This window comes from Eubalaena glacialis, chromosome 3 (assembly GCF_028564815.1).
Source record: "Eubalaena glacialis isolate mEubGla1 chromosome 3, mEubGla1.1.hap2.+ XY, whole genome shotgun sequence".
Classification (NCBI taxonomy): domain Eukaryota; kingdom Metazoa; phylum Chordata; class Mammalia; order Artiodactyla; family Balaenidae; genus Eubalaena; species Eubalaena glacialis.
Window position 1 is genome coordinate 33,462,497 of NC_083718.1, and position 26,451 is coordinate 33,488,947.

A 26,451-nucleotide genomic window follows, 5' to 3' on the forward strand; every position below is an offset into this window, starting at 1 on the left:
AGTGTTTGTAGCCAAAATTAGAACCCCAATTTTGACACTGACATTTCCTCTACTAGGTGCTGTGAGACTTCAGGGCCTTGATGCAAATGTCCCAGCAGCTAAACTGGAATAATCCTGAGTACCAGAGTGGGAGGTGAGGAGCTAGGTTATACACGTTTGCCATCCTTGCCCAAGGGAACTACCTGCTCCTGTTGTGTGCTGGGGTGTGTGTGTACTTCGGAAAGAGGAAGGCGCAGCCAAAAGCTTCATACCCAGCACTGTGTTCTCTCCCCAGGCACACCTCTACTCCAAAACCCATCCAGGGGTCTAGAGTCATGCTCGAATGCACCCCTTAGCCACTTTCCGGGAGGAAAATGACAGGAAGGAACCACTGGTCACAGGTTCCACTGACAAGAGGGGAAAACCTGGGGGTGGCGGTTCCTTTATGGGGGAGGCGGTTCCTTTATGGGGGAGGTCACACCCCCTGCACAAAAACATCCCCAAAAGAACCTGTACTGAGTTTGCGTTAGAGAGGTGGAGATACCCCAGGGAGGAAGTGGCAAACGGCGAAATGGGAACACCCCTCTTTGATCCCATAAGGTGCGTCAGGGAAAGTTGGACTTCGTTTAGGCCGGGACGGAGACATCTCTTCCCATGCTGCCACCAGGATCAGTGGGTCAGAGGAAGCCAGGCTCCCCTCCGCCCCTACCTCAGGTGCTGCGTGTGGGACCACAGCGGTGAGTCTGACCTCTCTTCCCGCCCCTTTCAAGGCTGGGACTTTATTAAGGCCGGTTCCATCAGGCTGAGCCACGCGCTTGGAGGAATGCGGTATCTGGCGGAAGCGCGAGGAGACTAGCCAGCAGGAGAGGAGCTGTGTCCAAGAACAAGGTAGGGACGGTTCTCTCCGGGAACCAAGCGCGGGGTTAAGAGCACGGGGATGGCTGCTTGAGGCCCGGAGGTCAGAGCTGGCTGGCTCCACGGGGAGGTTTCCCAGTCTCCCCGGCTCAAGGAAACATTCAAGATGCAAGGATAGACGTACACAGGCGCACACGGCTTTAAAGGGCGAGGGAAGGTCCCAGCGCGGCGGGGCGGGCCCGACGGAGGTGGCAAGGCGCCTGGAGCGGGAACCTCGGGCAGCTGGCGGATGGGCGCTGGGACCCGCGAGGCAGCCTCGGGCTCCCGTCACTCTTCGCACTGCGTTTTGCTGGCGCCCCGCCTCCGGGGCTCGAAGCGAAGGAAAGGGGCCAGGCCGAGTCTGAGCCCGCCCCCTCCCCCGCCCCCGATTGGCTGCTGCAGTTGTCCATCCAGAATCTATTTTTGATGGGAGGGGTGCCACCCAGTCTGCCCCAGATCACGTTTGCCCCTAGCAGCCAACCAGTCGGGCCCAAGTGCCCGGGCAAGAAGCGATTGGGGGCGCGTGAGCTCGGCCCCACGGTCCCCCGTCCGGGTCCCCCAGCCCCCGCCCGGGAGCGAGGCGGTATATCCTGCCCTCCCTGACCACCTCCCCTTCGTGGAAGCGGAGCGGCGGCCTCGCAGTAACGCAGAGGCGAAATGTAGCGAGCCGGGTGTCGCGGCTGGACGCTCGCCTTGGCTGGGGGTGTTGGGGGCACGCCGGAGGCCGAAGAGGACTGCCGAGGAGGAGTGATGAGAAGAGGGGGATCCCTGCACCCCCCAAGACCACGGGTCCCTGCTGCCACACGCCAGGCGCCCCCATTCCTCCCCAGCGAGGGACAGGTCAGTCCTGTTTGGTCTAGGGGGTGGGTGGCGAGGGCGGGAGACCTGGAGCGCAGCGCATTTGCTGAGTCTGAATCGGGGAGAGGCGGGAGGGCCACCCAGATACCTCTCCCTCCCGGGGTTTGGGGATACTAAGACGGTCTTTTTTGTCCCCTCCTCAGGGCATCCTGGGTCACTTTTGCTTCTTTCATCCCATGGCCTTAGGCCCATCTGAAGTCTCCGTTACTGGAAGGAGTGGGGTGAGGGACTGGCTTCTCTTCCTTCGAGCCCCCCTTTCAGGTTAGGTGACCTGCCAGAAAGACGGGAGGAGGAGGGAGGGTCAAGTTTTAGCGGACTCAGAAACTTTTCTGGCAAGGGACAGTGGACTCTCTCTTGCTCAGAGGTTTCCTCCTGGATCTCTAGTGAGGGTTTTTGAAAGAACCACAGGACAGTGTTTCAGGAGACTGGAAAAGGGAGTCCTGGTGACGTGAGTGACTAGAAAGAGAAAACAGTTCCCGTGGGCCAGTTACTGGAGTTTGATCCACCCTTTCCCAAACAGGAGTTGACTAATTGTGTGTGTTTAGAATACTTAAGGACCTATTCATCTTTCCTAGGGAAATTCTCTTTAAATTTATTTTTTACTTGTGAGAGCTATTCTGGTGAGCTGGGATAGGGTGGGATCAAGGCCTGGGGATTCCTTTAGGCAAGAAAAGTGGGGCCATTACAGCTAAAGAGACATGCATTTGGGAGCAAGTGCATTTTGGCTTATGCTGCTTTGCTTTTTATTTTGCTTTGTTTTATTTACTTATTTATTTGGATGGTGCTTTTGTTTTTTGTTTTTGTTTTTTAAGAATTCCATTATATCCAACTCTCAGTAACCCTGGGGAACAGGGTGAACCTAGAGAACTGAAATGTGTGCATAATAACCAATAGTTTTACCGTCTTTCCCTTCAAACTGAGATAACACCCTTGTCCTATCTGACAAGCTCACAAGGCCAAGAGCAGGGGGAGAGAAGTAGGAACAGAGGCCTGGATCCAAGTCAGTGTCTGAGCTTTCTGTAACACTGTTGACTCTCAAGGGCAGGAATGGGTAGGCCTCTGGCTCTTGGCCTTGGTCTGGCAGCCTTGCCCCATTGCCCAGGAAGTCCTCCCAGTTGTTGTTTTTTTTTCCTCAGGGGCTGGGGCTTTTAGGGGTCTGGGGACCTTCACTCAGTGATCAAATTCTCCCTGCTTATTTGCCATGTGTGACTGTAAACAATCACTTTCTACAGCAGGGTGGCTACAGGGAGCTTGTGACTGAATTTGTAACTGACCCCACTGGGAGACCACACCTTAATAATCTTGGGTTCTTAATGGGCATTCAAGAAGGAATCTCCCCCAGGACATCCCTTCCCATCCCCGGTCGCTGAGAAGGCAATGCCAGGGTCTCCTGCACAGCATCTTCCTAATCCCAGGCTGGCCACATCTCATTGCTGTTGACCAAAGTGGTGGCACCTGTGAGGCAGTGGGTTGCCTGTTGGGAGCATGGCAGGGATAGTGCCCTCTGGGCATCCAGATGTCACAGGGCAGGAATGGGTGATTTAATGAAAAAAGGAAGGCAAATAGCAAACTCTTTATGCCTGCCTTGTGGGAGGATTCTTCCAGTAGGAGCTGTCCTTTGCTGTATCGTAACATTCGCTTTTTCTTGTCTTCTTTCTTCCTACATAAGGTGTTCCATACAGATTCTTGTGACTTTAAGGACCAGGGATTTGGGAAGGTGCAAGGTCTTTCCAGGAAGGAAGGGCATCTCTGGAAAAAAGGAGAGAGACAGCAGACAGTGCCCTGGGACCAGCAGAGCCCGAGGAGCTGTGGGAAGCTGAAGGAGCCCAACCAGAGGCGGGGGAAGGAGCCACAGCCCCAGACCGAGGCTGCCTTCTGAAAGATCTGAACTCAAGCTACTTTAATGAAAGAAGGGCCACCTCAGAGGGCACCCCAGACTTAGCTGGGCTCTTCTACTCTGGATGCCCCTTGCTCTGAGAAGCCTGCACTGAGAACCAAAGAAGTTAAGAGGCCAGAGAAGCTTCCCTCAAGCACAGTGCTGGCCAGCTGGGTCAGGCATCTGCACCCCTAGTGGCCGGCTGCAGAGTCTGGTGAGGAGTTTCTTGCTCCCCTCCAGCTCGTGGCTTCAGTGCTTGATGGGGCTGCCTGTTGGTGGATCAGTTTTTGCAGCGCCTGATAGGAGCGGAGAGCCGTGGGAAGAGGTCCCGCGGCGACCAAGCCTGGGTTCGCCCCAAGACTAAGTTCTTTCCCGAGTTAGAAAGGGAGAGAAAGCAAAAAAAGAGAGAAGAGTTCCCCCTTCTCCTCCTCCCTTCCCGTCATGTCCTCTAAGCCGGAGCCGAAGGACGTCCACCAGCTGAACGGGACTGGCCCTACTGCCTCACCCTGCCCTTCAGATGGCCCCGGGCGAGAGCCCTTGGCCGGGACCTCAGAGTTCCTGGGGCCTGATGGGACTGGGGTAGAGGTGGTGGTGATTGAGTCTCGGGCCAACGCCAAGGGGGTTCGGGAGGAGGATGCCCTGCTGGAGAACGGGAGCCAGAGCAATGAAAGTGATGACGTCAGCACAGACCGTGGCCCTGCACCACCCTCCCCACTCAAGGAGACCTCCTTTTCCATCGGGCTGCAAGTGCTGTTTCCCTTCCTCCTGGCAGGCTTTGGGACTGTGGCTGCCGGCATGGTGCTGGACATCGTACAGGTAGGACCTGGGGAGGGCAGCTCTTGACCCTGAGCCCGGAGCCACCTTTTCCTCCTGTGAAACTGTCTCTTGGAGCTTTTCTTCCACCTCCCTGTCAGAAGCAGCTGCTGCTTCCTGGAGTACTTTTCCCTTTGGATCATGTCCTTGGCTTCTTCGTCTAGTTACTTTCTACAGAAGCCTTGAGGAAGCTCAGTAGTCCCAGGGAGGTGGTCAGGGCAGTATTGCTTAACAGAAGCAGAATTGGTTCCAGAGCTCAGGCTTGGAAGAGGAGAGATAGAATAGGTTTGTTGCCTGCCATCCCTCCTGGGCATTTCTGCTGAGCCCAGCTCAGTAGGAGACATTTAGATAGGTCTCCTCTTTATACTTTCTTTTCCCTTTACTTTGGGGTTTCAAGGATGCCCATAGGAGAAAACTCAGTTTCAAGTCTCCCCTTCATCCCCCTGCTGGGCAGGAATTTGTCCAGCTGCCAAGAGGATCTCAAATTAAGTGGGAAGGTTCTTAAAGGCATTTTGTGTTGCTTGTCTGCCTGTAACCTTGGCAGGATCTTGCTGGGGAATGGGGGTGGGCACATGCTGTCTGATACATGATTCGGGGGGGGGCGGGTCGGTGTTGGTGTGATGAAACATAGAAGTGCTAATTATGTGACATATATGGGGACAAAATATAGTCTCTCATGGAATCTCTCAGGAGGATGTGGAGTTCAGCATCCCCTCCTCTTTTCCCATCCAACCCTACCAATGATGCATGTGGTAATACAGAGAGTCCTGCTGGCAAGTCTCACCATGCCCTTGTCCCAGGAAACAGGGTGGTTGGTTCTAGGTGGTTCTTTCAATGGTGTCTACCTGGACCACTTTGACTTGAGTCCTTAGGAGAACACTGCACCTTCGGTTGCTAATGAGGATGGTGTTTATGTCATTCCTGCTCTCTCCCCTAACCTGTTATCTTGGGGATTGTTCATGTCAGGAGCTAGGAAGGCGGGCTTTGGATTCCTCCCCCTGGTAGCTGCTCCTTCTCCTAGGGCAGTGAGTGGAGGTAATGGGAGGAGGAGAAATGAGACCAGGGTAGCAGTTCTCCACCTCTTCCATCCCTTTCCTGTGGCCTTGGTTTTCATTCTAAGAGTTTTCCAGTTCTGGTTTGGTGCCTCCAAAGGGTATAGAACCAGGATCTGGTGGTGACCTGGAAAGGGGTTGTTTTATTTTCTGGATAGTAAGAACGGTAGTGGGGAGCATCTGTTGGACTCTTCTGTGGGCCCATGAGGTAGGAACCATAACCATCTCCATTGTGTAGATAGGGAACCTGTGGCTCAGAGGGATTAGGGAACTTGTCCCTGGTCATCTGACTCAGAACCTATGCCATTAACCTCTATGGCCTTCACCGTGGCCGTGGTTCGTCAATTGGTTAAAGACTCTGGGAGGGGTCTGCTCTCTTTGTCTTTCCCCGAAGAACAGGGTAGACTGGAGTCTGGAACAGCTGGAGTTACATTCTAAAATGAGCAAGAACAAAAGTTCTTAGAGGGCCCCTCCCTCCCCCCATCTCACACACTGAAGAGAGTTCTAGAGATGGAAAAGACTTCTGACATCTTGCCCGCCTCCACCCCTCACCCTTGGTCCTGAGACATTGAGAAACCCAGGTAAGGAATCTTTGGAGCCTGACCAACGTGCCCACAGAGGGCCAACATTTGCCCTCAGTGTGGCACCTAGGCTCACCCCAAAGCTAAGGTCCAGTTGGTATGGATGACAATGGCTGGTTTGTCCTTGTCCCCCTCCCCCAGCCTCCTGCCACAGCTGGTCTGGAGCAGGCCCTGCAGATGGCTGCAGTGATATCATGGCAGGGGTGGGAGCAGAAAGGTCAGGGACCACAGGGAGATTCTTATTCCATATCTAAGGGGGCGAAAGGGGTGTCTGACAATCTCGGATTCAGGAAAAGCAGGACAATTTCTAAGGATTCACACCGCATTCCCCCTTCACAAGCTAAGATGACCTTCAGTGGGACAGAATCTGGGGCCCTAAGAGGCTGGGGCCATCAGGAGGAGCTGGCTGTAGAGTGTCCCCAGTGTCCCAGAGCAGCTGAGCAGAAGGCCGTGTTGGTGCACATGTCTCCTTGGTCCAGGGCCCCCCCTTTTTTCTCCACTGCTGCAGAAGCCCCAGTCTCTTCCCCAGGCCCATTTCTCTCTCCTCTTATCTTCCCTCCTCTCCACTCAGCCTGTAGAACCAGCCTCTGCAGTGAGATAAGGGGCTGGCGTACTGGCCAAAAGTAGGAAAAGTTTAAGTGGACTGCAGTCTGCTGCGACTTCCCCACCGTGGCTGAAAGTTCCCATAGCATTTGGGAAGGAAAGCAGGACTGGGCCCAGTGGTAGAATTGAAGGGGGTTGGGATCTGGGAGCCTCCATGCTGCAGATGCCCTGCCCCACCTCCTGGTTTGGTCCTAGGCGGCTGCAGAGCATCTCACTCCCCTCTTCTGTCAGCCTTTTGAGGGATGCGGGTGGCAGGAGGTGGTGTGCCAGCCTTCACTGGAATCCCCAGCTGTGTTAAAACAGGTGAGACTCCCAGCTCCTTATCCTGACTCACTACTCACTTGCTGAGGATCTCAAGGAAAGGAGACACCCCCTCCCCGAAATACCTCCTCCTCTGGCTTTTCTTTCCTGCTGCGTATACAGAAGAGTCTACAAAGATGAAAGTGGATGGCAAGCATGGGCTTAGGGAAGTGGAGTGGGAAAGAAGCGTTCCTCTCATGGCTGGCCTGCCCCCCGTGGCTGCTGGCATTCCTGGGTACGACACTCAGGTTCCGCATGTCCACCCCTTTTATCACACTTTGTACAGCCCTCTGTACCCAGGTGCTGCCCTGAGGCCCTTCTCCTTGGACACCTAGAGGATGTCTGCAGGTGGTGGGGGAAAGCCTCAGGTGAAGGTTGGGTTTACTCTAATCTAAGCTGACTCAGTCCTCACCCTGAAAGGTAAACTCCAGCCCAACTTCCCAGGTTCTCCCACAGCCTGGTTCTCAGAGCTGCTAGGGATCTTAGTCTTCTTCATGTCCTTGACTCCAGCTTTTCCAGGCTGTGACTTTCTTCCCTGCTGCTGTCTCCCTGGAGGGGAAGAAGGCTCAGGGCAGAACACTCAAAGGCAGGCAGGGGTCTGTCTTTGAGGCCAGAAGAGGTGAGGGATGGAAGAGGCAAGATGGAAGTATCAGGATGAAGTAGCAGCAGGGCCACTGAGGTGCGAGACTTAGGGTGATTGCTCTGAATTGGGATTATTTTTAAGTGTGAAGGAAACTGTCTCATCCCTGACCCCCAAAATATCAGGGACCAGTGAGCCCTCACTCCCCTGTATCCACGGACAGAGAAGGAAAGGGAAGAGGAGCTGTATTTCTGAGAAGCAGTGTCGATGTGTTCTGTCCCCACTTCCCGCCAAGTGCTTCCTGGAACGTGCCCTTTTCCACCCCCAGCAGAGCAGGAAGGTGTGGGTGAAGGCTTGGCTGACTGGTCTGACCTCAGGGGCAGGCACTTCCAGCCAGGATGAACAGGATGGGCCTGAATTAGGCCAAAGGAGGAAGGAGAGACACTGTCGGCCCCTGCCCATTCTACCCACTCCTCACCTCAGGGCAGCCTGCTTCCCGGCCTCTCCCAGAGCCGTGTGTGTGTGTGTGTGTGTGTGTGTGTGTGTGTTTACATACATGTCAGAGGCTCCCCTGCCTGAGCTGCGTCTTTGAGAGGCTTTTGTGGGTGAAGAAAGTATGTGTGTAGGCATTGGCTACTCTGACCCGAGTGCCAGCTCAGGGCGTTGCTGGGTAGGGGCGCAGGGGGTGTGAGGTTCCAGGCTGTATCCTGGCCGGCTGGGAAGACTTCTGCATAGGGCTGTCATTGCAGCCACTGGTTCTTCTTGCCTGTCTGTCCCGAATCTTATCGCTGCTAAAACCCTATCCCTTCTAGGTCCTTGTGTAGTTGAAGGAGAGGGTGCGTGTGAGCTGGGAGACGCAGGGATTTGGGAGTATTTATAGTGGCAGCTGGAGGGGCTTAGCTGAGCTTCATACATTTTTTTTCTTAATCGTAAAGACAAACAATATACCTTACAAACAATTAAGAAAATATTGCTGGCATACTCTTGGAGTATTTCTTTCCGGGCTTCTTCACTCTGCCAATAAGTACACATATTTTACATATGCCTACCTGGAGATCGAAGCTTTTCACAGAGCCTGCGGCTTGGAAGCTGGGAGGGGCAGGTGTTATGCAGTGAGGAGGGGATGCGAGGCTGGGCTCTGAGCGGAGCTTCCAAACCACCCTTATGGGTCAGCCACCCTTATGAGGGGCGGGGAGGGGAGCAGAGAGAATTCTTCGTCTCTGGAGCTGTGTGTCCAGTTGAGGTGAGGGAGGAGGAGTCAGAGCTGAGCAAGGCCTTGCCTGCTGGGAGCTGGCGCCCCAGAGCTATGTGCTGGTCTTGTCCAAGAGCAACAGTCCCCGAGTTCCTCCAGCGTAGACAGAGCTCACTGGGGCTGCCTTCTCTTTGGGGGCCCAGGGATGAAAAGGGATTTGCATCCCTCCTGGCTCTTCCTGTGGGTGCCTGAAAGCTCAGCAACTGTGGCTGGGGGACAGGGGGTTTCTTTCCCATCCTTAGTTTTCAGAAAGAGCCTTCCCTAAAAAAGTCCTGCGCCTTCCACCAGTGAGGAGCTAGGCCAGGAGCTCAGGTACAGATACGCTCCAGCCCTAGTGAGATGAGCCCTTCCCCTGGCTCCTGGTAGGGACTCCCCCTGCCATCAGCACCCCACACACACCCAAAAAAAGAACTCTGACAAGAATAGAGAGGTCCTTGCCTTTATAGGACTCCCCAGTGTCCAGCCTCCCCTGGACTCTAATCCTGGCCTTAGCCCCCTCTGATTTCCATGCTCCTCTTTTTTTTTTTTTTTTAACTGTGGTAACAAACACATAAAATGTATCATCTTAACCATTTTTAATGTACAGTTCAATGCTGTGAAGTATGTTCACATTGTTGTAAAACGGATCTCCAGAACTTTTTTATCTTGCAAAACTGAAACTCTACACCCATTAAACATTAACTTCCCTTTTCCCCCTCCTCCTAGCCCCTGGTAACCACCATGCTACTTCTATTTCTAGGAATTTGAATACTTTAGATACCTCATATAAGTGGAATCATATAATATTTGTCATTTTGTGACTGGCTTATTTCACTTAATATAATGTCCTTAAGGTTCATCCATGTTGTTGCATGTAACAGGATTTCCTTCCTTTTAGGGCTGAATAATATTCCCTTGTTATAGACCATGTTTTGTTTATTCATTCATCTGTCAGTGGACACTTGGGTTGCTTCTACCTCTTGGCTATTGTGAATAATGTTACTATGAACATGGATATGCAGATATCTCTTTGAGACCCTGCTTTAAGTTATTTTGGGTATATACCAGACGTGAGATTGCTGGATCATATAGTAGTTCTCTTCTTAATTTTTTAAGGAACCGCCATATTGTTTTCCATAGTGGTTGTACGATTTTACATTTCATCAACAGTGCACAAGTGTTCCAGTTTCTCCACATCCTCACCAACACTTGTTATTTTCTATTTTGTTTTGTTTTTTAATAGCTGCCATCCTAATGGGTATGAGGTGATATCTTATTGTGGGTTTGATTTGCAGCCTTGCCCATCATTAACTATAGAGTTGTCAGTGCTGGAATTGCCTTTAGGGACCATCTGATCTGGTCCCTGAAGTGTACCTTTTATAGTCAAGAGCTCAAGGCCCTTATAACTTGTCTAAGGTACCCCTGCTGGTCTCTGTGGGAGGATGTTGGGGACAGAGCATGAGGCCCATCCTTGTGGTCTCTTGTGGGAGACCCAAGACTCTCAGTCCACTGCCTTTGCTCATTAGAGCACTTTGCCTCCTGACCTTGATGCTCTGATCAGCCTGCATACCTCTGTCTGGCCTCCTGACCCCTCCCCTCTCCAAACCTGAAAGCTTTCCATTCTTAAAACAGAAAAAGGCACACGGAAAGGAATCCACATTGCCCTGGGGCAACACAGTCCCAGCCTTTTTTGCAAGTCTTCAGTTTCAACTGCAACTAAAGTAGCTTTCAAATAACCAATCCTGGCTCCTACATTTTTCCCTCTTAGCACTAAGGAGTGCAGTGCTCTCTGAACCTCAGTTTCCTCATTTACAAAGTGGGATAAAAATAGCTCCTACCTCACTGGGTTGTTGATAGGATATAATGAGAAAATGCACGTACAGCCTTAGCCTGGCACATGGTGCAGACTTAAAAGATGTTAGCTGAAGAAACAGGTAGGAGAGCCAGGCCTGATGGTCTCAGGGCTGGAATCCATGTCTCCTGCCTCCCAGTCCAGCGCTCTTCCTTGCAGGGGTACACTTCCCTTTCCTAACTGAGAGATTGGGGCAGGTCTGTAGGGTGAGAGAATGCAGAGGAGGAATGAGAAACCTCTTACAGACCAGCACTCTGAGGTTTGGGGGCCACGGTCTTAATTCAGAGCCTGTTCTAAAGGAGAGCTGCTGTGGCTGAGGCCCAGAGCCCTTGGAGATAGATAGAAACCAAACAAACTCTCTAATCTCCTCAACCCCAGCCCCCTGGAGCCCAGTGCTCAACAGCTGAGACAACACCGCTCAAGGCTGAGGCCACAGAGAAACCAGACTGAAGGCAATTTGAAGGGAGATCGCAAAGGAGTTCTGGGGTGTAAGCCAGCCCCAGGGTGACTCAGCTGTGTGGGTCCCTGCCTTCTTCTCCCCCAGCTCCACAAAGCAGGCAGAAGAAGCAGAGACGGGCTAGGGCCTCCTGACTGGAAGGGACCTTCTACGTCTCCCCTGTTCTGGGTGGCAGGAGCAGGGGCTTTGTTGTTTGGAGTACCATGGACTTGGTTTGCTTCCAGGGTTCCTGGAGGAAAGGCGTCTGACGTGCCCACTCCCTGCTGATTCCATTTCCTCCTCAAGCCCCTGCTCCCAGACTATCCAGTTGTAACCGAACAAGGGTTCGTGTGCCCACGGCACAAAAAGCCAAACTCTGACAGCAGGTTTGCAGCAAAGTAAGGGCTTACTGCAGGGCACCAAGCAAGGGAGTGGGAGAAAAGCCTCAGATCCACTCCCACTTGGTCTCTGAGTGAGGGGGATTTAAAGGGGAAGAACAGAGAAGCTGGGGTTAATCATCATCTTGTGACATTTCTTAATTGTACTTTTGGGACTCAGGATGCCTACTGTTTAAGAGTCTATGGTCTGGTGGTCCATGACCCAGGGTCTGTTAGCTCATTTTGACCTAGAGAAACAGCCTGAGTCTGTACGTTAACTACGTTATGATTGACCTCAGCAATCTTAGTGATCTGACTCTGGCTAATTGGTGTTCATTTAGCACAGGATTGAGATCAGAAGGGACAAGAAAGGGATTAAAGTTTTGGATAAAGACATTAATCATAACCTTGGAACAGGAACTCGCTTTTAGGGGGACTCAGTTTCACGTTCAACCTCGAAGCCAGCCCTTTGGGGCCCTGAAATGCCTGGGTTCTGTTTTCACCTTGCAGCACTGGGAAGTCTTCCAGAAAGTGACAGAGGTCTTCATCCTGGTGCCTGCACTGCTGGGGCTTAAGGGGAACCTGGAAATGACTCTGGCATCAAGGCTTTCCACCGCAGTGAGTGTCCTGGCTGGGAGGAAAGGGGCACACAGAGGAGTCCAGGGCAGCACAGAGCCTGACTAGGAGATCACCACAGGCCTTTCTCAACTGCCCAGGTCTGCAGTGTGGGTCTGGGGTGGAAAGGAGTAGGGAGACCCCAGGCTGGTTGTCCTGCTCCTGGGCAGGAGCTCCCTGCCCAGAGTGGTTCCCAGGCTCGGTTTCTGGATGTCCCAGCCATCCTTGGACTCTTGCCCCACCCCCTGCTTCGCAACCCGCCTCGTGACTGTTTGTGCAGCTTTGACAGGCGAGCATCATGCTGGTCCCTCCACCTGCACAGATGGGGGCCTCCTCTGATCTCCAGCCCTACTCTGCAGCTGGGCAGGAGCAGAGCCAGGCCATCCCAGCCCCCCTCCCATCCCATTCCCCTTCCCCCATGGCAGGTTGCTCTTCTGTAAGGGAATAGATGAAGAGGGGCTGCTTATCACTCCCACCTCCCCAAACTCTTAGATCGGCCGTCATGGTTCGGAGACTGAACCAGATACAGGCCCCATGGGGTGGGAGGCAGGAAGCAGTAAAACTCAGGAGGCCAGGGGAGCCAAGTGGCAGGGGTGTCCCTGCATGGCCATGAGCCTGGAGAAGGCAGCAGAGAGAAGTGGCAGCCAGCCTAGCCCTCCCCAACTTGCCCTCCTGGCCTATTCCCATGCCGCCTCACTCCTTCCCAGACACTCTCGTGATTTCCGTCCTGCACCAGCAGCTGACCTTTCTTCCCTAAGATGGCAAGCTGGCTTCAGAGCCAGGGAAGGATCAGGTCATTCTAACCCATGTGGGAATGAGCTGCCCAGGTGAGCAGGGCAGAGCATGGAATCGGCCTCTGCTCAGTGGCTGTCCTGAGAGGAGGGGAGAAGAGGAGGCTGCCTTGGGAGCCCCCTTCCCATCCGCAGCCAGAGGCAGGAGCTCAAGGCTCTTCTGCTCCTTCCCTCTCACCCCAGCCCCTCGACCCTGCTTCACTTTCCCTGGGGGTCATGTCCTGGTCCCAGAGTCTTAGGTCACATGCACTGCCTGCTGATCCAGGCAAGGTCCTAATGGATGGAGCTGCAGGCCTTTTCCAGCCTGGAGCTCCAGACCCTTGTCCTCCCTCTCCCAGGCCAACATCGGACACATGGACACACCCAAGGAGCTCTGGCGGATGATCACTGGGAATATGGCCCTCATCCAGGTAAGAGAGCAGGGACCAGAGACGGTGGGGCTAAGCCTCCTCCCTGGTCAGGAATTTGCAAGGCTTAAGTCAGCCCCTGCCGGCTCCTGAGTAAAGCTCCAGCATCCTGCTGAGCTGGCTTCTCCCAAAGGGACTCCAGGAGGTAACCAGGTTTCCTGGGAAAACAGCCAAGATGGGGGGAACCCCAGTATCTCCAGTGTCAGTTCTTGGCTTCCAGTGGTGCAGAGGGCTTGTGTCCCCACAGATCAGACTCAGGAGGAGACTCAGGAGTGCTGAAGGTCCTTGACTGCTGTTGTCCCATCTCCCCATGAGGCCACACAGGTTCCGAACTGGGAGTCTTCCCCGTTGAGTCCCAGGCCTTGTGTCTGGACTGAAGTCTCAGGCTCTGTTGAACCTCCTCCAATCCCCAGAAGAACACTCATTCAGCCAGTAACATGTCCTGGGTTCCTGCAGGGTGCACCACCCAGTACTGGTGTCTGGTGTGAAACTAAATAAATAAAGACATCATTCCAGCCTGGGAGGACTGGACAGGCCAGCCCCGCCTGCCTCCTGGGGCTGCTGAGGGCAGGAAGAGGTCTGGCTAAGTGCTCAGTGACCTCAGCTAAGACACGCTCTGCTCTCCGAGTTACCACTCCCCTCCTCAGGTGCAGGCCACGGTGGTGGGCTTCCTGGCGTCCATCGCAGCCGTCGTCTTTGGCTGGATCCCTGACGGCCACTTCAGTATCCCACATGCCTTCCTGCTCTGTGCCAGCAGCGTGGCCACGGCCTTCATTGCCTCCCTGGTACTGGGTAAGGAAGGGAAGGGAGGGGCAGGGGAGCAGGAAGGGCTGCCCCAGAGGTGTCAACTAAACCTCCAGTCTCTGTTTTTGTTGGTTGATACCGCATTATCTCTTCTTACCCTGCCTGGCCCCTGTCCTTCCTCCCCAGGCATGATCATGATTGGAGTCATCATTGGCTCTCGCAAGATTGGAATCAACCCAGACAATGTGGCCACGCCCATTGCTGCCAGCTTGGGAGACCTCATCACCTTGGCACTGCTCTCAGGCATCAGCTGGGGACTCTACCTGGAGCAGGGTGAGGCTGAGGCAATCAAGGGTGTGACCAGGGTGGACTCCTGGGTGGGATTGGGAGAGATGGTAGTGGGTTTGCACATGTGTAAGGATTTCTTCTATGTTCTTAACTATTTGGTTGGAGCACAGTTTGTAATAACTCCCTGCCTTAGAGAGATGAGGCTAAGTACTTATCTCAGGTTCATGCAGGCAGCAGGAGCAGGGGTGAAAGTATTTGAGAAGTATGCTTGGTGCTGTATATTCTTACTTATCTTGGAGGGGTAAGGGGGAAAGGGCAAAGGAAAGGAACTAAAGGCTGGAATCTGCTTGCAAAATGAAGAAGAGGAGGGGAGATAGGGATTTCTGGGGAATCAAAGCAAGAAACCTAGGATCTGGTCTGTGCCCCTAATAAGTTCAATGTCTGAGGAGGTTTCACCTTGGTTTCCTTATCTACAAATGGAAAAGGCTGGCCCCATCTACCTTCCGGGTTTACAGTGAGCATCAGATGAGGTAATATATTTACTGGCATTTAGTGTGGTGTTACTGTTGATCTGTTGGGGCATTTGCTGGCTGAGCCAAGGGGAGGCTGGGAGCAGGGAGCTACAGTGCTCACCTCCCTCCCATCTCTGCCTCTCTCAGATGTCTGGCAATATATCTACCCCCTGGTGTGTGCCTTCTTCATGGCCCTGCTGCCTGTCTGGGTGGTGCTGGCTCGACGGAGCCCAGCCACAAGGGAGGTGTTGTACTCAGGCTGGGAGCCTGTCATCATTGCCATGGCCATCAGCAGGTAGGCTCAGGCCCTTGATGCCCACCCTCCCCCTCCCCCTCCCTTCCACAGACTCACTTTTAAGCCCCAGAAAGAGGAAGTGTGGCACAGACCCTAGAAATGCCTTCAACAGTGGATCAGTCACATATCCTTCCGTTGCAAGTGATAGAAGCCATCTGAAATGGGTTTCATTAGAAAGCAGAACACATTGGCTTAGAGAACTAAAGAGGCACAGCTGGATTCAGGGACATAAATGATATCATTAGGGCCCCAGTATTCTCCATGTCTCAGCTCTGCTTTTCTCTGTGTTGGCCTGCAGCTTCAGGTTTGCACTTCCTTACACTTACTAATTCCAGCAGGGATTCTTTCTGTCAACAATTCTGCAGAGTCCCATTATAGAATGTCATTGGCTGTCACCCAGTCATGTGGCTATCCCTGAACCAATCACTGTGGCCTTAGGGATGTGCTGCTCTGATTGGATGGGCCTGGGGCCTCGCCATCATTGGAGCAGTGTCACTCGAACCACAGTGACTGAGTTTGGGAGAGGTGGTTCCCTGAGGAAAAGCCCAGCACTGTTACCAGAAGGGGAAATCACACTGAGCAGGCAGAACAGCAGGCAGCTCCTCTAGCCAACTTGGGAGGTGGGTAAAGGAGACAGCTGCCTGCCCCAGCTTGCTCGGGGTGCTGCGCCAGCATGTATGTCAGGAGCATCAGCTGGTCTGGCAAGGGGAGGCGAGGACTGGAAGGACAAGGGACTCCTGGGAGGCACCTTGCTGCCCACGTCCAGACGGACCTGTACCTCTCATCCCGGGGACCGGAACAGAAGCCTTCACTGATCTTTGTGTCTTGTCTTTGTGTCTGTGTAGTGTGGGAGGCCTCATCTTGGACAAGACTGTCTCAGACCCCAACTTTGCAGGGATGGCTGTCTTCACACCTGTGATTAATGGTGAGGTCTTGGCATTAGCTGCCTAGGGGAAAGAAGAGGGCAGTATCAGAGGATTTGGGGGGCTTTGTATCAATCAGGGTTCTAGCAGGCAAGAGAGTCCAGCTCAGATAGTTCACGACTTGAACTGCTACTTGAAACTGGTTACTGGAACCAGCACGTGAGCATTGGATGCCTGGGACCACGCAGAGCTTTGGAGAGGGGCTGAGCCAGGCAGGGCCTTGTCCCCGTGGCTGTGTCTGACCGCAGGTGTACACTCTGCATTGATGGAGAAGGCAGGCTCCCTGAGTCTGCAGATCCACCTGTGTCCCTCCCTGCACTCTCAGCCGTGTTAGGAGTATGTGGGACTGCCACATCTCCATAGCATGGAGGATGGGAGGAGCCTGGAAGACTCCCTGGAAGGAAGGGTGTCTTTGTCTTCCTTCTTAGTGTCTCTTTTCCTGGGGTCTGGTGAATGGGTCATGCCCTCCCCACTCCCCACCCCCACGTCTCAGGTCTTATGTGTCTCCGCAGGTGTTGGGGGCAATCTGGTGGCTGTGCAGGCCAGCCGCATCTCCACCTTCCTCCACATGAACGGGATGCCAGGCGAGAACTCTGGGCAAGCCCCTCGCCGCTGCCCCAGCCCTTGTACCACCTTCTTCAGTCCCGGTAATGCCAGAGTCCCCACCTCCTAGGTTCACTCCATCACTTCAGAAACAGCTGGGGCCTGCATATGTAGGTTCTCCTTCACTGTTGGGCTGTATGTACCAGCTGTTCTGGAGGGCAGAGCCCAGGCAGGAAGGCTCTCCTTTCCTGGGACACCCTGGGGGATGGGGACCATGGGATGGAGACATAGAGATAGTCAGCTGTCTGCTGCCCTGGAGTGTAGCGTGGTACCTCCTGACTTTGAAAGGCCCCTTGGAGCCAGTTCTCCTCCTCCCCTCCTCCTCCTCACACCATCTCTCCCCTGGTCCCAGATGTGAATTCTCGCTCGGCGCGGGTCCTCTTTCTCCTCGTGGTCCCAGGACACCTGGTGTTCCTCTACACCATCAGCTGTATGCAGGGCGGGCACACCACTCTCACACTCATCTTCATCATCTTCTACATGACAGCTGCACTGCTCCAGGTACGGACTGGCAGGGGCATGGGGGCAGGGGGCCAGGGCTGCCCTGCAGGGATGGAAGGGGAGGTCCAGGCTTGGCCCAGAAAGAGTCTTCCAACTGTTTCTCTGTGACTGTGTGGCCAGTAAACACTGGACAGGAGCTCAGGAGAACAGGCTGCAGTTCCAGCAAAGTCACTAACATGCTGTGTGACTTTTGCTCAGTTGTAGGAGAACAGGCTGTAGTTCTCAGGAGAACTCAAGAGAACAGGCTGTAGTTCCAGCAAAGTCACTAACATGCTGTGTGACTTTTGCTCAGTTGTTTTACTTCTCTGAGCCTCAGTGACACATTTGTAAATTGAGAGGAGTGGACCAGAGGTGGTGGACTTCAGGCAGGTGCCACCCCCACTAGCCTGGCCACACAGCTCCATGTGGCTCTGTTCACATGCTGGGGTTCCTTGGGAGATTTCATTTGAATAAAGGGTTTCACAGCTTGAAAACGTGTCAAAACCACTGCACTAGATAATCTGTTGGATCCCATCCAGCCTTGCCATTCTGTAATACTAGGATGCTTTCTCCCTGGCTTTTTGTTACCTTTTTTTCAACTTTTTGTTTTGATATATATATAATTATTTATTATATATAATTATTATATATATATATAATTATATATTCTCAAGAAGTTGCCCCCCAAAATGTAGAGAGATCCCATGTACCGATCACCCAGTTCCCTGCAGTGGTAACATCTTGCATAATTATAGCACAACATCAAAACCAGGAAATCAGTGTTGGTACAATGCACAAAGCTATTCAGATTGCACCAGTTTTACATGCACTCGTGTGTGTGTGTGTGTGTGTGGTTCTATGCAATTCTATCACGTGTGCATTCATGTAACCACCACCACAGTCGAGATACAGAACAGTTCCGTCACCACAAGCCTCCCTCATGCAACCCCTTTATAGCCAAACTCACCCTTAGTATCACATTTTCAATTTCTACAGATTTGCTTTTCGAATAGGTAATAACAGTCACATAGTTCAAAAAATTTGTAAGGTTCATAGTGAAACCTCAGTGAAAAGTCTTTTCTCCCCTTTTTCCAGCCATCCAGTTCTGTTCCTCACAGGCCATTGGTGTTATCTGTTTTTTTTTTTTTTTTGAAGTATAGTTGATTTACAGTGTTGTGTTAGTTTCTGATGTACAGCAAAGTGACTCAATTTTACATATATATATATATATATATATATATATATATAAAAGAATATATATATATATTCTTTTCCATTATGGTTTATTACAAGATATTGAATATAGTTCCCTATGCTCTGCAGTAGGACCTTGTTGTTTATCTATATCTGTTTCTTATGTATCCTTCAAGTTTATTCTATATTTATGCAAGCAAACATACATATTTTTCTTATTTTCCTCCTTTTTTTTTAACACACATGTAGCACACTATACATGCTGTCCACACCCTGCTTTTTTCACTTAACAATTTATCTTAGAGATCATTCCACACCCATATGTGAAGAGCAGAACACCCTGATTTTTATGGCTGCATTCTCTTCTGTTGTATAGACGTGCCACAGTTTCATTTAACCAGTCCCCTATTGGTAAGCCCTTATCCATAACTCCAACCCCTCATCCCCAACTTTAGAAATGTTGTGTGTTAGGACATCTTAGCAAGGGCTGGGCCAACCACATGCAGTTTCCCCGTGGCAGTTACCCAAGTTGCCACGTTCCATTGTGAGTTGGGGTGAAGCACACTCGGTGGGAAAAGGGAAGGTGTGTGTGCCGAGGGTCTGTGGCTGGAGGATAGCCCTTGGCTGCGTCGGGAAGGATGAGCCCGGCTTCATTCCCCACTGTGAACACGCTGGGGGACACTCTCACCTCTGCTGTCTTCTCTAGCCTGTGCAGGGCCAGAGCATGGCACTTGATCCCCTCTAAAGGTTCTTCCTGATCCCCTCGCTGCCCCCTCCCAGCCATGTGTCCCAGGGCCTGCTTGGGAGGCTGGAATGTGGGGACAGCTGCTGCCATTCCCTTCGTGGGACACGTCCCAAAGTCCTTCTGGCCACGCTCTTTATTTGGGATGCTTCTGCAGCTGCTGGCAAGGGTGTGAAGTTATGGGGTCTGGCCCTCACCCAGGGCTGGGGCCAGGGCCGTAGGAGTCCAAAGCAGCTGTGTGTGGGGCAAGGTGGAACGTGAAGGTGCTGGAACTGTAACCTCTGGCTTCCTTGGAGAGAAGACAGGAGAACAATCAAGTTTGCCTAAAAATAGGTATCACTTCTGGCTTCTGGATCCCCCAGTGGCCCTGGTTCCGGCATCTGAGCCCCTCAGGGAAGAATTTGCATACCACAGTATTTACAAAGTACAGTCAGGAGTAAAACCTCCCAAATGACTGTGTTGGAGCTTTACCGTTAGAAACCGTTTCATTCTCACACAGATGCAGTCATTTGGGGATCCCCAAATGTCAGGAATCATGCAGACTATATAAAAGATGCAGGCCAGCCCACTCCACCAGAATATTTTAGACCGAGTTCATCACCAACTTAAAAGTGCCTGTGAATCTTGTTAAAATGCAGATTCCGATTTAGGAGATCCAGCGTGAGGCCTGAGATTCTGCATTTTTCAGAAGCTCCCAGCTGTTGTTGATGCTACTGGTCCTGGGCCCACTAGCAAGGTTCTAATCTAGATCATTCTTAATTTTCTGTAGTAATGGAAGAAAAGCAAGGGCACAGATAAATCAAAGCAGCAGATAATCCAAAACGTCTTTTGAATTGGTATGCACTGTCTGCTTTGTATTTAGCCGACTTGTTCTTAATTCTGTTTTGCTAGGACTAATGTTAAAATAAACTTGCATTCTCTGAGCCCACAACAGCAGAATGGGAAGGGTCAGGAGGAAGGCAGCTTGGGATAATCAACTGTTACTCAGACAGCTGTGCCGGCAGCAGCCTCAAACACTGTCCTTATTCCACTCTGCTCTGAGGACAAATCCCTGTATGAAAATCAAACTCCAACCCCCGGCCCCTTGCCGGGCTCCCAAAGAGGCCAACATGGCAAGAATTGGAGTGACCTGAGGATAGGATGACCCAGAATTAGAGGCAAGAGGGCTGAATTCCTGCAACCAGTAGGATGTCGATTAGGAAGTCTCTTGTTTGGTAAATTTGGGAGCAGAATGTAATGCTGATGTGGGTGACTCCAGGGAGTAGGGGCATCTTCCTTCCCAAAGAACTCGAATTACTCCTGTCATCTGTTCAAGGTGGTCACTGTGGAGGGAAGGAACATAGAGGGGTTGCTGGGGCGGAGAGATGAGCTGTCCCAGCTTAAGGACTGTGGATAGCCAAGCCTTGTGATGCAATGAATGGGTTGATCGCGTGGCCTCTGTCTCCCCCTGGAGAGAGGGGATGGCTGCAGGCTGGGCCCTTCTGTTTCTCCAGGTGCTGATTCTCCTGTACATCGCAGACTGGATGGTGCACTGGATGTGGGGCCGGGGCCTGGACCCGGACAACTTCTCCATCCCGTACTTGACAGCCCTGGGGGACCTGCTTGGCACTGGGCTCCTAGCACTCAGCTTCCATGTCCTCTGGCTCATTGGGGACCGAGACACGGATGTCGGGGACTAAGCCTGGTCACTCAGCCTTCTCTCCACCTCTCTGCACTTTCTGTGTGAAATTTTTTTTGGTTTCTCTTCCCCCACCCCACCCAACTCGACACTCCCACCTCTTTCTAGGACTTCACTTTGATACCGAATTCTCATTATTTTCAATGGGAATTTTTATACATTGAGCCAAGTTTGTAGAGCAAGAATTCAGGCAGGACAGATGGACTGAGATGAATAGTACAAGTAGATTTTTGAGACAATCACCAAGTGCAATTTCACGGTGGGTGCCTCCAGGTGAAGTAGATTGGGGCAGGGGTTTCCATCTGGGATCTGGGGACATTTGGTTTAGCTTTAGCAAACTCAGCCTCTGTGAGTGGGCTCTGGTTTTGGGGGTTTGTCTTTGTTTTCTTTTTTTCTTTTCGGTTGAACAGAGGGATAAATGTCACTCTCCCTTCCCCTCCCACACACACATACTTTTTCTAGAAATGGACCAACTTCAAAGCGCTAAGCAGGAGACAGCTGCTCTGGCCCCAAATAATCCTAGCCCTATTCTCTACCCTGCTCTCAAAAAGAATGAGGTGAACTCCTTAAATTGTGTACGTGCTCCTTACCCGATTGCCTGATAAATACCACCAACCCCTCCCTTTGATCTTTTTTCCAATTGATTGTCTCATCCAGGAAGAAATGAGCAGTTGCCTGGTCTCCCTGTTGACCCATGTCTACCCATAGTTTGCCAAGATCTACATCCTCCCTGGGCCCAGAGAACTGATTATCTCTGTTCAGCCTTTATCTCTAATTGTTTCTAAGCACGACCTTTCCCAGAGCTTGCCGGGTTGGGTTCCAAGATTAAGGACGGAGAATGGGTATGTGGAAAATGGTTGGGAGGTTGAGGGCAACCAGGGGTGTTTCACTGCTGCTGTCTCTCCTGAAGACATAATCACGTGGTCACCTTAGACCCTGTCGCTTCCTGAAATCACTCATTCTTTCATGCCATGGAGGTCAGTTTTCCTCTCTCTTGGCTTCTGCCCACATTCATCATTCATTCACTCATTCATTCATTCATTCATTTATTCAGCAAATACACAGCCTCCCCAAGAGGAGCTCATCTGCAGGCACGGTCTGAAACATTTGTTGAGCGCTATTTATTGAGTGCCTACTACGTGTTAGGTCCTGTTTGCACAGGCACTGACTAGCCAGCGGTAAGGGAAACACAGTTCTAACCTCGCCTCATTCCTAGATATAAAGGCCATGTGCCCTTTTCAATCTGGCAGAGAAAGTTTCCTCGCTGTATTTCCATCTTTGTCACCAAGCCAGGTTCCGCCTCTAGATTCCACTCCTAGATCCCACTTCCGCACAACACTGACCACGGCTAGAGCCCCTAGCCCCATTGCTCAGCCACTGTTGATTTCCCTAAACTCCCCTTCCTCACCCTCCCTTCCCTCCATCTCCTCACCAGCCACCCAAAAGAGGATTCAGAACTAGAAGGCTGGATATCAACCGACTGCTTCCACTTTTCTCTGCCCAGCACAAGACTGTGAGAACGCTGGAGTCTCTGCATCTTCCCCACACGTTACCGTGAACAGATCAGGATTCTGTTGTCCACACTCACATGTGTACAAATCTGGGCATTTGGATGCAGGTTTTTTCTAGCCTGTCTATCCACAGCTTCCCCTTAAGCCCTCCCCTCTGTAGCCTAAAGGGCCCATCTCCAGGGGAAAACTAGGCAGTGACCCTGACTCTTACCACTATGATGCCTCATCCCAGGAACTTGCCCTTTACCTCCAGAGACTTTTCTCTCCCTCCATTTCCACCCAGGCCACCTTCCAGAGCCTAGAACCTTAGAATTGGAATCGTAGAGGTTATCTAGCTGGGGTTGTGTCCAGCAGAGTTTATTAACACCAGCCTGGCCTTGTTCCTGGTCTTCCTCAGGCCTTCTTTCGTCTTGTCCTCCACCTCCAAACCCATTTGCACACAGACTCTTGTACAGGCACCAAAACCAACTCCTCCGCCCCTGAGGCTGTGCCCCTGTGGTCTGCAGTCACCCCTGCCCCAGTCACTCCCCCCTTCCTCATCTCTGGAGTTCAGCCAGGCTGCCCTGGGGGATTCCGGAGTGTCCTTTGCCACAAAAGCAAGAAGGTAGGTGTGCCCCAAGCCCTGAGTGTGTGAGCAGAGGGAAGACTGTGGGGTGAGAGGGAAAGAAAATGAACTTCATGACTTTCGTGGAAGATCCATTTCTTTTCCCCCGATTGCACAAACTGCATGGACTTTTGGCCCGGCTGTGAGGAGCAACATTGGTTTACTCTTATATCCTTAAAAAGTTACAGAACTGTGTCCTATGACAATTATTTATAGTGACTATAACTGAATTGACAAATGTCAACGTAACTGATAAATTATATTTGGTAAAATAAAGAGGACGTTTATTTAGGTGGCTGGTGGTTCCTGTGTGTCTCATCAAAAAGCAGCTTCCATTGTTGCTTAGGGCCCCCTCTGTAGTCCCACCCCCTCCTCGCACAGAAGTGGAGAGGGGCCAGAGTGCGACAAGAAATATCTCTTAAATGCAGAGATGCGTGATAGAAAACATCAGCCATTTATTGAGAAGCAATCAGTGCTGCTCTGGGACATATTCCAGAAGCCTTACTCTGTCCTTGCTCTCCACACTGACTCAGCCTTGGTTGGGGTATTGTGCAAAGGGTGCAAGCACCTATGGGTTAAGATTCCTTCCTGCCAGAGGTTTATAATCTGCTTGGGTCAAATAATAATAGCCATTCTTTGCTGAGTACTTGCACGTGCTTTCACTGTGCTCAACCCTGTAAACTCTTAGAAATTTACAATTGACTGCAAAGGGTTTAGAGTCAGACAGGCCTGAGTTCAAATCCCAGATCTTCTGCATTGATCTGTGTGACCTTGAGCAAACCATTTACCCTCTCTGAGCTTCAGTTTCCTCATCTGTACTAATACGTATTTCCTAGGGTTGTTAAGCGACTTCAGTAAGATAATTGACGTAAAGGACTAGACACTGTGCCTGGCATACACTAAACCCCAACATACTAGTCAACTCTGAAGTGAGGGGGAGGTGGGTCAATGACTAGGCAATGTCAATACTCTGACCATAGGGGTAAACCGAGGGTGGCTGGGGAGCAGGCAGACGGAAAGGACACCTAACCAAGTCTTGAGGGGCAGGGAAGTCTTAGAGGAAGCCAACAAGAGTACGAGCAGCATGTAGGAGGAGAGAACCATCCTGGAGAGGAAACAGTAAGCTAAGCAGAGAAGTGAGCCTGGTGCTTTGGGGAACTACAAATGGTTCGCATGACCGGAGTTTGGAGGGCAGGGGGTGATAACACAACCCTCTGAGACACGCACACGTTTGTGACGAAGCAGTTTTTCTGAGATGGCAGATAGGGAAGGGCAGAGTCACAGTGCAGTCCCACCCAGATCCGTCTGACTCCAAAGCCTCTGCTGGGAACCACTGCCCGAGCAGGACACATCCCCCAAGGATTCTTGACAGTGGTATGTAGCACACAGTGCTGAGCATGACCCAGCTCGGTGATCAGCCCTTTTTTTTTCAGCTTTGAGATATAATTGACAAAGTTGTAAGATATCTAAAGTATATAATGTGATTTAATATATGAATACATTGTGAAAGGATTCCCCCCATTGAGTTAAGTAACACATCTATCACGTCACATAATTACCCTTTTTTTTCTAGTGAAAACATTTAAGAAATCAGCCTTTTATAATGGGCCTGGACTCTGGGACTAACTCTTCAAAGCAGTAATATGTTAGTAAGGCCATTAAGGGTTAGTGGAAAGAGGATAATTGCTTGTTAATTATGATTTGTATAATATTTAATCTATAGTATATTATACTCTTATGATATACTTTTAAATAATAGCCTCATTTACAACTTCAATATTATCTCTCATAACTTTGCAAAAAAGATATTATCACCATTTTACAAGCGAGAAACTGAGGCCCAGAGGGGTTAAGTGTCTTGCCCAAGGTCATAGATTCACACCCAGGATTCTCTCAGCCCAGTGCCTTCCCACCATGCCTGGAGCCAGATGAAAGAGGTGGCCAAGGTGTCCCTGTGTAGAGAACATAAAAACGTACTGAAATGGTCAAAAATATGGTGCCTGTTATCTCAGTTTTGCCCTTGAGACACCTTGTATTGCTGCAAAATGATAATTGTCTACAGAAATAGACAATATCTTCCAGTGGACATTTAAAATCAAGCCTCCCAGGCGCCAGCCTATCCCTGATGATATTTTTGCAACATAATTACAGGCAACACCATCAACCCTGAGATCAGTCAGCTGACAGTCTCCTGAAATCCCGCTGTCTCCAGCTAAAATTCAGTAATTGAACAATGCACGGTATAGTGCTGTTTACTGCACTATATTTTATTACATTATCTAAAGATAAAATATTTTAATATGACTCCCAAGAAAATATATGGCTTGATAAAAAATTTTTTTAAAAAGCTAGTAAGAAAACCAATTGCAGGGAGTTCCCTGGTGCCCTAGTGGTTAGGATTCCCGGCTTTCACTGCTGTGGCCCGGGTTCAATCCCTGGTCGGGGAACTGAGATCCTGCAAGCTGCGCAGCGTGGCCAAAAAAATCAAAAAAACAGAAACAAAATGCAGGAATGTGAGAACCGGTTGGCCAGAGAGAAAAAAAATCCTAAACATAATTTGAAAGACTTTATGGCTATATTCACGTTTAGTTAGGTTGGGTTGACTAATATTGCCTAGTTATTGGTGTTTTCTTTTAAAAAGTTAAATGAAAATAATCCCAAATAAGTAAATATTATGTCATATTCAGAGCATAGTATAAGTTCCTTATTTTAAACATACTAGAACCAATTTCTTATTTTGAACATTACAGAAATTATTTTCTCTTAGCTCCTATCAAAGAAATGTTGAACAAGTAGATAGAAAACCTTGCTTTAAGGGAGCTCCAAATTGTGACCTGCCTGGGACACCCACATATTATTCCGTCCTTGACTCTGCACAGACTGTCACATGTGTGACTTTCAAGTACATTACCTAAGTTGTGGACTACCTCACAAATTACTCAGAAATCAAGTATGTATCTGGTTTTTAGGAGTTAGAAATCTGTGGGAAAAGTAACTAAGTCAAATATGAAATATTAACTAAGATTACCAGGCCAAAAATCAAACCAGCCTTCGACACAGGTTCAAGAAGGTGCAGGGGAGAGATGTCACCATTGCCTGAGGTATTCTCAGGGGACCCAATCCCAAGCCTGGAACACAGCCACTGATCTTCTCCCTTGGGACTCCCATGCTATGGAGGACAGAACAGCACATCACGTGCCCACCTAGGCTTCTACATTCTCTATCTTTTGCTTTGCTTAGCATCCAGGTTATCTTTTTCCTGTGTCAGGGTCAAAGATGGTGGCCAGAATCCTCTGGGATACCCCAGGGCATCACTAGAATTCTCCTACTCCTCCAATGAGGCACAACTGCCAGCTGCCTTCTCCAATCAAGGCAGATTCTTATTTTTTGAGCTCAATAAGTAAGAGTCATCATGTCCACTTTTGGAATGAGGCAACTCTTGGAAAACATGCTGAGGATGCTATACTCTTCTTCTGAGAAGTCACCCTACTTTCCTCACACAGCTTAATTTTAAATATAATAACAAGCACAAGCTTTAGAGGTAGACATAGGTTTGAATCCCAGCTTTCTCAGCTCTTTTGATCCCCAGTTGTTCCTTCTGTAGAATGGGGCAGCAGTGCCTTCTCTGTGGG

The 26,451-nt window shown here is 50.8% G+C and overlaps 1 protein-coding gene across 3 annotated transcripts; it reads left to right on the top strand.

The window, feature by feature from the left end:
* Positions 1 to 516: 516 nt before the first annotated feature.
* Positions 517 to 23,110, top strand: SLC41A1 (solute carrier family 41 member 1). Of its 3 annotated transcripts, none has more exons than XM_061187419.1 (13): positions 517 to 579; positions 750 to 1,713; positions 1,875 to 1,992; positions 3,401 to 4,423; positions 11,943 to 12,050; positions 13,177 to 13,248; positions 13,893 to 14,037; positions 14,176 to 14,322; positions 14,937 to 15,084; positions 15,930 to 16,009; positions 16,520 to 16,654; positions 16,963 to 17,111; positions 20,520 to 23,110. In XM_061187419.1, exons 4-13 carry the CDS (start codon positions 4,049 to 4,051, stop codon positions 20,703 to 20,705), a joined length of 1,545 nt encoding a protein of 514 aa, XP_061043402.1. In that variant the 5' UTR covers positions 517 to 579; positions 750 to 1,713; positions 1,875 to 1,992; positions 3,401 to 4,048; the 3' UTR covers positions 20,706 to 23,110. The 3 variants fall into 3 exon arrangements, with proteins under 3 accessions (XP_061043402.1, XP_061043403.1, XP_061043401.1); XM_061187420.1 differs by having other exon boundaries at positions 1,875 to 1,952; XM_061187418.1 differs by lacking the exon at positions 1,875 to 1,992.
* The last annotated feature ends 3,341 nt before the right edge of the window (positions 23,111 to 26,451 follow it).